This window comes from Anolis sagrei, chromosome 6 (assembly GCF_037176765.1).
Source record: "Anolis sagrei isolate rAnoSag1 chromosome 6, rAnoSag1.mat, whole genome shotgun sequence".
Classification (NCBI taxonomy): Eukaryota; Metazoa; Chordata; class Lepidosauria; order Squamata; family Dactyloidae; genus Anolis; species Anolis sagrei.
In genome coordinates this window covers 20,662,014-20,674,410 of record NC_090026.1, presented here as the reverse complement: position 1 = coordinate 20,674,410, position 12,397 = coordinate 20,662,014, and the positions used below count along the sequence as shown (strand labels likewise).

The 12,397-nt window shown below is 40.4% G+C and overlaps 1 protein-coding gene across 1 annotated transcript in view; it reads right to left on the bottom strand.

The window, feature by feature from the left end:
• Window positions 1-12,397, bottom strand: part of LOC132777908 (immunoglobulin superfamily member 1-like) — a 54,220-nt gene that overhangs the window by 4,054 nt on the left and 37,769 nt on the right. Inside the window, exons 15-16 of the mRNA XM_067470496.1 lie at window positions 2,618-3,056; window positions 372-674 (exon numbers count right to left, since the gene is read on the bottom strand). Of these exons, the coding sequence (XP_067326597.1) occupies window positions 372-674; window positions 2,618-3,056 (742 nt within the window). The remainder of the gene's footprint in view (window positions 1-371; window positions 675-2,617; window positions 3,057-12,397) is intronic.

Genomic DNA, 12,397 nt, shown 5'->3' with positions numbered 1-12,397 from the left:
GGGACGGCTAGTCTCTTATAAAAGGACATATGAGTTGATGCAACTGATCACATTGTACATATGTTGTTCTGAACTGCGAAGAGTAAACTACTTGTTCTTTACTGCTCACCTGTGTGGCATATTTTCTTTCTCTGGCAAGGCAGTGTGTGGGCTGGTCAAATGTGAACTACAACTGGTTTAATTTACATTATGCCACAAACTTGCAGGCTTTATTGGCAGTGGATCTCCCTTCCCAGAGAAAAGGGACAAAGAGACTGACTTCTTGAGAGAAGGGAGATGTGATTTCAGCAGATTCCCACAGGGAAGACCAAACTCTTGGCTTATAAAGAGGAAGAGTAATCTGGAAAACAATGGAAAGAAAGATACCTGACCTTGCTCCTGGCTTGACACAAGAAGCTCCACAGGGTCACTTGGCTCTGACCACAGGAATGGTTCATTTCTGTGATGATATCGGCAACTGTAGTTTCCTGAGATTTCTAATCTCACCATGAAGAAATTGAATTCTGTTATGTTTCTGCCTGGTAATGTCACCTGTGATGCTACCAAGCCACTCGAATTGTAAAGGTAGAAGTTCATATCACTTTCTGGTGCCCAGCACTCGATGGTGACATTTAATCCCAAAGTTATCTGCTCCCTTGGCCTCACTTTGATGGAAGGTTTGGGTAAAGTAAGATCTAATAGAAGCAACACATTAAAAAGAGGTTAGATTGCTTCATTTGTTATTTAACTGATACATTTTGCAAATTCTGACCAAAGCAATATATTTGTCTGTTGTACAGAAAAAAATCTTCTATTGAACATATGTTTGGGATTAGGTTAATTAGGAGCCCCTGGTGGCGCAGTGAGTTAAAGCGCTGAGATGCTGAACTTGCAGACCGAAAGGTTTTAGGTTCAAATCTGGGGAGCGGCATGAGCTCACGCTGTTAGCCCCAGCAACTGCCAACCTAGCAGTTCGAAGACATGCAAATGTGGGTAGATCAATAGGTCCTGCTCTGGCAGGAAGATAATGGTACTCTGTGCAGTCATGCCAGCCATGTGACCTTGGAGGTGTCTATGGACAACGCTGGCTCTTTGGCTTAGAAATGGAGAAGAGCACCAACCCTCAGAATCAGACATGACTGGACTTGATGTCAGTGGAAAACCTTCATGTGCCCCTTTCCCAATATGGCTTTGCTATTAGGACTCAAAGCCTTCCTCCATAAGCCAATTCCCAGATGTATTACATTTCAAAAAATCCCCAGCCATTGACCAAACTGAGGAATCTTTAGTACAATGCACCTAAAAAATATCAGATTGACAAAAACTTTTTTTAAAGAAAGGAGGGGAAAAAAAACACAAAAAGTTATATTTTTGGAGAAGCCAATAACAATATCTGAGATAGGTTTAAAGGTAATAACAAATATGTCAGTATTTCTTTTTAAATGACAGTATTTCTTTCAAATTAACAACTGATTGGTATTTTGAGCAATCTCTCCACCTTCACAGTGTTACCAATAATAAGGAAAACTGTCATTTTCCAATAATCTATAATCTATCTATATATCTATATCTATCTATATATGCATAATAAAAGTGAAAATATGTGTATGTGGTGGAGGTGTCCACTTACACAGACAACCTCTGGCCTCCACAAACAGGCTATAGTTCCAAGCACTGAGACGCCTCCAAAGTTAATATTGCTTTAACTGTTTTTAATTTGCTTTAGATGTTGTATTGTTGTGTTGTGTTTTGAGGCCTTGGCCTATGTAAGCCGCATTGAGTCCTTCAGGAGATGCTAGCAGGGTACAAATAAAGTTTAATAATAATAATAAAAAGACACCCCTGCCACTGACATTGCATGTTATAGTGAGAACCATGAAGATGTAGCCCAAACGCTGCCAATGTCCACCCCAAGTGCTACGGGCCATCACCCAAGGAATGCTTTCATTTGCAGAGAATTTCTTCCTAGGTTTGATATGTTTCCTCCACCACAGACAGTCATCCCAGGTTCCTTGTGTCGAATTTGCATGACCCTGCCCACTGCATTTCCCTTAACCCTTTCCTCCCCTTTCCTATGACACACAGCAAACACAGAGGAATTGATCAGCATCTGAACAGACTGGAGGGGTTTGGGGGACTGACTCAACAGGATGGAAGCTGTAGTTCACCCTGCATCGAGGCAGAGCACTGTGGCTCCCCCAGGGAGCACTCCACTCAGCCGACGACAGATCTGGACCAAGCTTGGCACACACACCCAACATAGCTAACTGTGCATACAGGCATGGTTTGGGGAGGATTGACCCACGATTCTGGGAACTGTAGTTCACCCACATTGTTGGGTATTTTCTAATGGGAGCATTAATAAAAACTGAAATCAAAGACTGGCCTTTCCCTAATAAATAGTGTTACTAATTAACTAAATGATATTACCTAACACTGCAAAACAAACAATGCCTTTTTCAAAAACCCTGGGCAGCGCTGGGTCCACAGGCTAGTAAGTAATAAAACTAGTAACTGAAGATTCCAAGTTCTTCTCAAAAGTTATCCACATATGATTTTGGGGAGGGGAGAATATATATAAAAACCATTTCAGGGTTATTTGTGAAAATGTCACACAATAATGAAGTCTGAACCTTACCTGTCATTTTGATATGTACTTGGTCACTAACAACTGAACATAACTTATCAGATGCTGATTGGCAGCAATATCTACATTGATAGATTCCCCTTTGATCTAGCTGGACACTGGGAAAGAGAAAAGTAATGTTTCCTTGTAGTGCCTTCTCCACAAACAAAAAAGATGGCACTTCTTTATACAGAAAGAACTCTGCATGTTGACATTCTTGGTTTGCACAGCTGATCCTAACGCTTTGTCCCACCATCGCCACAGCATTGGGAGTCACTGCAATGGAAGGTTTGGGATAAGGTGTTCCTGGAAAAGAAATAAATAAATAACAACGAGAGCTGAAAGGTGTATGTTCTATTACCACCTGGTTCTTTAACGTGGGAGACATTTGCAAGCTCTGGGTGAACAAAGTGTGGATCGGAAAATAAATAGAAGCCACAGGACTTTGATCCTAATCTAAGGTCTCTTTCAGACCACATAGTTATAGCACTGAACTATTACTTTAGTCGTTATGGTCCCATCAAATGGAATCCTGGGATTTGTAGTTTGGTGGGCTACCAAATTTGAATGGAGTATATCGCATATTATATTGTTTACTTTTGGGTACTGTTGCATTATCCAGGCGGATAATGCTGCATAAAGTCTACTATATTAACCAGGACTATGATTTTACAAAATTGTCCAGGCTCTCCTTGAAAACTGCAGCTTCTATGTGGAGTTTCAAGGCAGGAAAATTAGATGGAGGAGGCAAAAGAATGGTTTACATCAAGGCAGTGTTCTTACACCGACATTGTTTAACATCTTTACTAAAGATCAGCCACTACTCACAAAGAGTGTTATATATACTGATGACCTTGCCCTAACAACACAAGCAAACGACTTTGAAACAGTCAAAAACCAACTTCCGAATCCCCTGAAAGATGTCTCCAGCTATTACAAAGATAATCACCTGAAGCCTAACCTTGCCAAGACACAAGTGTGTGTGCTTTATTTTTTTATTTACTGGATTCATATATTGCTTTTCTCACCCCTGGGGGGACTCTTTCCTGCTTTCCACCTACTCATACACGAAGCCAACATGAAGTTGAAAATTACCTGGGAAGGCCAAGAGCTTGAACACCGATCCCATCCTTGGTGTCACTTTAGACCAAACACTAACATTTAGGAAACACTGAATGAGTACCAAGTACAAAGTAGCTTTACACAATAACATCCTATAGAAACTTACTGGTAGCGCATGGGATGCAGACCCAAAATTAATAAGAACATCAGCCCTGGCCTTGTCTTACTCAATTGCTGAGTATGCCTGCTGTGTTTGCCACAAGTCTGCCCATGCAGGTGAATACAGCACTGAACAAAACATGCATAATAATCACAGGATGTCTGAAATCTACATCTGTTGATAGACTCTACAAGGTAGTTGGCAATGCACTCCCCCCCCCCCCCCCGATGTACGATGGGAAGTTGCTGCTAACTGTGAGAGAAATAAGGTTGAACACTGTGAAAGCCACCCATTGTATGGCTATCAGCCTCCTCCCAGCAGACTCAAATCAAGGAAAAGCTTCATGAGAACCACCACTCCTCTTAATGTTCCCCTATCAACAGCAAGAGTATTCCTCTGGGCAGCAAAACTAGGCAATTCCACCTGGATGATCCCCCACGAGGGTCTTCCTCCAGGGGCAAACCAAGAATGGGCAACTTGGAAGTCCTTGAACTGACTTAGAAGTGGTGTTGGGAGATCAAAAGACAACCTGGCAAAATGGCATGACCTAGAAGAATCCTCCACCTTGTGCAACTGTGGAGCAGAACAAACAACTCCACACCTGTATGCTTGCCCACAATGCCCTGCCTTATGCACAGGGGAAGAATTTTCCACAGCTACAGACAATGTGGTCATGGTTGCCCGTTATTGGTCTAAAATTATTTAGCCACTTGTGCTTCCTTTATTTTATCTATTTTATACTTATGTATGCAATGCGTTGGACATGAAATAATAATAAATCCAGGCAGAGGCCACTAGAGGGTGCTAGAGGGGAAGATAGTCCATTTTATGGGGATGGAGGGTGGGTTGAAGGAGTAAAATCATTTCCCCCTGCTTTCTGTTATTCACCCCACCCATTGTTCATTGTGGAAACAACCCTTGTTTATGATATGGGAAGCGGGCAGGGGGAATAATAGGAAAACAGGGAGAAATGGTTTTGCTCCTCCAACCCACCATGCACCCCATCCCCCAAAATGGACTATCCTTCTCTCTCTATCACCCCTAGTGGCCTCCGCCCAGATAATGCAACAATATATTTAATTTAATGAAGGGATAATAACACAAATGGGCAGAGTTAAAAATACAGTGAAGCTCATGTTGTTATATAGTACATTACTGAAACTCCATAAGTTGCTGAACTGGCCCACAAATAATACATTTAAATCTAGAATCCATCTAGGGATCTAATTTACATGAAATTATTTATGTCAGAACAACAGTAATGCACAGGTATATGAAATATAAATATAAACATTTCCAAGAGATAGCCTTACACCAAAATCAATAATCCTATAGTACCTTAGCTAAGTAGAAAGTAGTGAAAACTGTATGAGAATGGAAACATGATCTCACCTATTACTTTGAGAGAAACCTTGTCACTATAAGCGGAGCAATAGGATAAGCCAACTGATGAGCAATACTGACAAACATAGTTCCCCTCATTTGATTGGGTTGCATTGGCAATTGGAAATATAGCCCAATTCCATACTGTGTGCATCTCTTTCCGGTGAATTACCCTGGAATCCACCACTTGATACAGTATGAACCACTTTGCCGCTTGAAGGGCGTCAGGCCTCGTGCACTGAATGAAGACAGTTCCCCCAAGGAGCACTTCTCTGGAGCTCAAGACTACAGAAGGCTTGGGATATTGATATTGCCCTAGAAGAAGGAAGAAACAGTGAGACTTGGAGAACAAAATAATCTATAGGGGTGAGTTCTGGGTTGACAATGTGTGGCCCGTGGCTCATGCACACCACTCCTGCAGCCATTGTTGTTGTCCTTACATCTAAATTGTTTTCTTCCTAAAATTTCTGTTACCTCTAAACATGCTATAGACTAGAGCAGTGGTTCTCAACCTTCCTAATGCCACGACCCCTTAATACAGTTCCTCATCTTGCGGTGACCCCCCCCCCCTCCAAACTACAACATTATTTTCTTCTTACTTCATAACTGTAATTTTGCTACTGTTATGAAACGTAATGTAAATATCTGATATGCAGGATGCATTTTCATTCACTAGACCAAATTTGGCACAAATACTCGATATGCCCAAATTTAAATACTGTTGGGGTTGGGAGGGGGGACGACTGATTTTGTCATTTGGGAGCTGTAGTTGCTGGGATTTATAGTTCACCTACAATCAAAGAGCATTCTGAACTCCACCAACAATGGAATTGAACCAAAACTTGATACACAGAACTCTCATGACCAACAGAAAATACTAGAAGGGTCTGCTGGGAATTGAACTTGAGTTTGGGAGTTGTAGTTCACCAACATCCAGAGATCACTGTGGACTCAAACAATGATGGAACTGGACCAAACTTGGCATGAATACTCCATATGCCCAAATGTGAACACTGGTGGAGTTTGGGGAAAATAGGCCTTGACATTTGGGAGTTGTAGTTGCTGGGATTTATAGTTCACCTACAATCAAAGAGCATTCTGAACTCCACCAACAATGGAATTGAACCGAAACTTGGTACACAGAACTCTCATGACCAACAGAAAATACTGGAAGGGTCTGGTGGGCATTGAACTTGAGTTTGGGACTTGTAGTTCACAAACATCCAGAGATCACTGTGGACTCAAACAATGATGGATCTGGACCAAACTTGGCACAAATACTACATATGTCCAAATGTGAACACTGGTGGAGTTTGAGGAAAATAGGCCTTAACATTTGGGAGTTGTAGTTGCTGAAATTTATAGTTCACCTGCAATTAAATAGCATTCTGAACCCCACCAATAAGAGAATTGGACCAAACTTCCTACACAGAACACCCATGACCATCAGAACATAAACATGTTTTTTGATGGTCTTTGGCGACACCTCTGACACCCCCTTGCGACTCCACAGAGGTTCCGATCTCCAGGTTGAGAAACACTGGACTAGAGGCATTTTTGCAACATTCTTCTGCTTTAGGTCATTTTAGCTTCAGAAGTTGTTTTTAAAGTAAGTCTTTTCAGGCCTTTTGCAGGATTAAAATAACTTTGGGGAAGCAAACACGCTGTGGAAGTACTCCCATGACTCCTAGAAAACATGAGGGCATTGGGGGGCAAAGAGAGATGGAGTTGAAGGGTGCGCTCTTTCCAGGTTTCCTGGGTGGCGAAGGCTGCCCCCCATATTTTGCCAACTCCTTGATCTCTACAGTAATCTGACTTGATTATGGGAGACATCAGCTTGATTTGGGAGAAAATGGGAGGCTGAGTTTGACATAGATGGTCAGTATTTGCTAGGATGGTGATCCATCTCTTTAGGATATTCACCAGTAGCAATTATATTAATTCTTGATATTTATTTTTAAAATATTTTTTACTTTATTTTTATCCAGCCTTTCTCAAGATATAGAGACTCAAGGTGGCTAACGATAAACATAAAACTGTGCTAAATAAACTAATGTGAATACATGGAAATATAAAAATTAAAAAAAATTAAACTATTAATGTCATTTAAAGCTGTAACATTAAAATATTAAAATGCATTCACACTCCACCCCCATTCCAAATGCCAATTATACTTTATCCAGAGCCCACCCCTTAAATCCAGTGTTTATTATGCCTTGCAAATAGAGATGGATCTACACCAGGCATGGGCAAACTTCTACCCTGCAGGTGTTTTGAACTTCAACTCCCACAATTCCTCACAGCCTCACACTCCTTCCTTTTCCTCTCTTAGTCGCTTAAGTGGCTGAAGGGAAAAGGAAGGGGCCCGAGGCTGTTAGGAATTGTGGAAGTTGAAGTCCAAAACACCTGGAGGAAGGCCCAAGTTTGCCCATGGCTGATCGACACTGTAGAATTGATGTTTGCCACCACTAATTCTCATGGCTCAATGTTATGGAGCCATAGGCATTGTATATTTTTATACCATGTTTAGCCTTATCTGCAAAAGATTAATGGTGTCTCGCAAAACTACAGCTCCCAAGATTGTATAGCATTGAACCTTGGTAGTTAAAGTGGTGTCAAACTGCATTACCTCTGCTGTATAGATGCAAACTTAGTTTGTGCCAAACTGTTCCATCCATTGACTTAAGGCTATAGCCACACTAAAGCATTGTAGCAGTTTAACACCACTTTAAACTCCATGGCTCGATGTAATGATTCTGCACAATGGAGCCTTGGAGCTAGAGTAGTACTAAAGTCCAACAAAGATAGTAGTTGATAGCACCTTAACTACCAAGACTCTGCCATCCTCCTTTTATTGCATGGTATGGGCCATTGGTTGGAAAGCCATGGTAGTTTCCAGTTTGCCCACCAGCCCAATTAATTATTATTTTATCTGTTTGCACTCACTTCTCTAAGGCCCCTTCCACACTGCCATATATCCCAGGACCTGATCCCAGATTATCTAACTTAAACTGGATTATATGTCTTCATTGCCAGATAATCTGGGATAAAATGATAATCTGAGATCAGGTCCTGGGATATAGGGACAGTGTGGAAGGGGCCTAAAATTATGACTCGAGACCAGGATCAAATGCCTGCTTGTCTGTGTAAGCCCTCTGGATGGCCTCAGGCAAGTTACATTCTCTCAGCTTCATAAAGGCCAAAGACACGCCTTCTGTCGCCAGTAGTCAGAAATGAATTGAAGGGATACATAAACAACAAACTCACCTCTACATATATGCCAATGCCTTCCCATCCATAATCCTGAAAAGGAGATGCTTCCATTAGTTTCAAGATATCTGAATAACAGGAACTAGTATTGACTTTCCAATTGTGCCACCCTACCATTGTACATCTAGTAGACCTTCTGCATTTCAGCCAGCATTACTAACCAAGTAAGAAGATGCTGAAAGAAACCTTCATGGTGAAGCTTCTGTAGTGAGCAGTGTCCTGTTTGCTCCTTGCTCTGCAGAGTCCTCAAAGATTCCTGTTGAGAGTGTTGACTTCTGAAACAATGCCGCTCAGCAATGAAGATCCTTCCTCACAATGTACGATTTCTGTCGGCTCTGACAGTACAGACAACTGTGGTTAACACGCAAACTTGAGGGTCTTTCCACATCCCTTTTCAACCACAGTGCGCAGAACAGCAAGAGTAGGGCTGTGAGATCTTCACCTGTCAAAGTGCCTTTTGTCATTTGGTTTGAAAAACATAAAGTCCAATGGTGACTTGTTTGGTTGATGCCACAGTTGACTTTTCGGGAAACAGGTAGTAGAAGTAGCATATAGAGAACATTGCACATCTATATATTTAATCTAGTGAACAAGATTTTTTTTAATTCTGGGATTTACCAGAATTAAACAGATCAATCGGATTTTTTAAAAGTCTTTCTCTTTTCTCTCTTATTTATTAATTTATTAATTATTTCATCAGTGAAATGACACATTTGCACAATAGCACTGTCATTCTAAGTATTTTTTTAAATGTAGCAGGAGTAAACTAACCTTCCAAATGATACTTTAGCATAACATCTTCTTTTTGTTGCCATTTGCTTTTTTTAAAACAAAAACAATTCCATATTTACCTAGTTTGATCTTAGTTACATGGTGAGTTACTGCAGAACACAGACAAGAAATGAATAGCATCAAGTTCCTCCAAGATCAAACTTTCTACAAACGTTTGCTTTTTACAGATCCTGTTTCCTAGTTTGGCTAGTATTTTTGTTTCTTACCTTCTCCTTCTTTCTGAAGAAGTAGAGTTCAGACGGATGCAACATGTGACTTCTTCCCAGAACAACATCAGCACAATGGTTGTGACATTGACTTTGACTGGTTCATCATTGTGATTAAGACACCCTTCTAGTTCCTCTTCTTTTAGACCAGTGGATCTAAATCTCGTCCATGAGCCTTCTTCCTCATTATTTATTTTATTTTATTTCCATTCCTTTTGTGCCTCCTGCTACTCCTTCCCTATCACTGACCATGGCATATAGAATCATAGAGTTGGAAGAGACCTCGTGGGCCATCCAGTCCAACCCCCTGCCAAGAAGCAGGAATATTGCATTCAAATCACCCCTGACAGATGGCCGTCCAGCCTCTGTTTAAAAGCTTCCAAAGAAGGAGCCTCCACCACACTCCGGGGCAGAGAGTTCCACTGCTGAACAGCTCTCACAGTCAGGAAGTTCTTCCTCATGTTCAGATGGAATCTCCTTTCTTGTACTTTGAAGCCATTGTTCCGCGTCCTAGTCTCCAGGGAAGCAGAAAACAAGCTTGCTCCCTCCTCCCTGTGGCTTCCTCTCACATATTTATACATGGCTATCATATCTCCTCTCAGCCTTCTCTTCTTCAGGCTAAACATGCCCAGCTCCTTAAGCCACTCCTCATAGGGCTTGTTCTCCAGACCCTTGATCATTTTAGTCACCCTCCTCTGGACACATTCCAGCTTGTCAATATCTCTCTTGAATTGTGGTGCCCAGAATTGGACACAATATTCCAGGTGTGGTCTAACCAAAGCGGAATAGAGGCACTCCACTTGTCACTTCTTTCCATGATGAAGAGGAAGCATTGGTGAGCACCCTCTGGGTTCGTCCATTTAACCAATTACAGATCCACCTCACCGTAGTTTTGCCTATGTTCTGCATCAGAATCTTGAGCTGATGTGGTCTATCCAATGCAATTTTCTGATTCAGCACCACAAACCAAATCTAAAGTTGACCAAAAACTGATTTGTAACCCTTTTGGTACTAATGTTGGAGAGTGGTCCCTGGTCAAAGTGGTCCCTGGTCAAGTAGTTACTGGTTAAAGGGGTCCCTGGTCAAAGTGGTCCCGGGTCAAAGTAGTCCTGGGTCAAAATGGTCCCTGGTCAAGTAGTTCCTGGTCAAAATGGTCCCTGGTCAAAAAAAGGTTGGGAACCACTGTTTAAGATCCTTCTCTTCTTATTTTTTGTTGTTGTTGCTGCTGCTGTTGTGTACCTTTTTTAAAAAGTTATTTTTATTTAGAATAATTTGCTCCTCAAGACAGAGCTGAAAGAAAGATAGAGAGAAATACTAGAGTTCCCCATTGATACATGGAAAGAGTGAGAGCAATACCGGTTAGTAGAGTGAATGAAGAAAATAGACTAACGGAGAAAAAAGAAAAAAAATATAATAATATAAAATAAAATTAAAAACAAACAAAAAAAGAGAGATTGCGCAGAACTTCCAGAATCTTCCAGGTTAGTAAAGTTATCCTAATTTTTCATTTTTCTTCGTATTTTTGAGTTGGCGGCTTCTTGGTGATCGTCCTTCAAGGTTCATTTAAAACATTTTAATATAAATTTCTTTATATTCTTTCTTAATAAATTCTAAGAAACTTTTCCAATCGGTTCTGGGAGATTTTATATAATTTTGTGAGATTCTATGGGTAAGTATGTCCATGTTCATGATATCCATTGTTTTTAATATCCATTACTCCACTGTAGGAATTTCACTAGACCTCCATACCCTAGCCAAAATAATTCTCGCTGCTGTTGTGAAGTAGAAGAAGATTTTTTCTGAATTTTTATCTGTAATGAAGTCTGTTATTCCTAGTAGCATTGATTCAGGTTTTAGTTCGAATTTGATATTTAGGATTATTTTGATCTTTTCATATATTTTGTGCCAAAAGTTCTTAATTTTCGTGCACTTCCACCACATGTGGAAAAAATTGCCTTTGTGCTTTCTGCATTTCCAGCAGTCATCCTTTATTTTTCCTTTGTTGATCTTTGATGTTATCTCAGGAGTCAGGTACCACCTATAGAATATTTTATACCAGTTCTCCTTGAGCTCTGATGCATATGAGTACTTTAACTTTCTATTCCAAATTTCTTCCCACTCTGACATTGTTATTGATCTGCCTATGTCTTTTGACCATTTTGTCATATTTTCCTTGACTTGTTCAGTTTCTGTGGACCAAATTAATAGTTGCTGGTATATTTTCTTTATTAATTTTTATGTCTGTTTTTACTATTATGTCCCAGATTGTATTTCTTGTCTCAAATCCTCTTGTATTATCTATTTTAAAATTTTCTTTTATCTGTTGGTATTGGAACCACGAGATTGACGGGTTGATCTGTTTTTGTTATTGTGTACCTTTAAGTAATTTTTTACTTTACTTACTTACCTAGGTGATCTCTCGTCTGAGTATGATGGCCTTCCAAGAGTTTTATTATTCTTGGAAGATGCTTGTGCATGTTTTTTTTAAAATGTGTGGAGGTTGGTGCACAGCTGATCAGCATACAGTCTTCGCAGAGTGAAGGCCCCAACCAATGGCATGGTTAACACAATGACGGTGGCTTCTCAATCTGTTGCAGCCCTCTTCTGCCTTCACAGTCATTGTAACATGTACCATGTTTTCTTCCGCCTGGTCCGCTGTTGAGGTCGTTATTGTTGTTGTTGTCATTGTCATTGTCGTTGTGTATGAGGATATTTTATTCTTTTAACACTCACATTTTTTTATAATGCTTTTATACGGTTTTATGTGGTTTTATTTGTTTTGATTTATTTATTGTGAATATATTTTAAATTGTTTTGGGAGCTACTGCAGGTCCCACTCTTGGCGAAAGGTCACATGCAAATGCAATAAACTAAAAATAAAAACGTCTGCCCTGTAGCAATTCCTCCTACTCCATATGA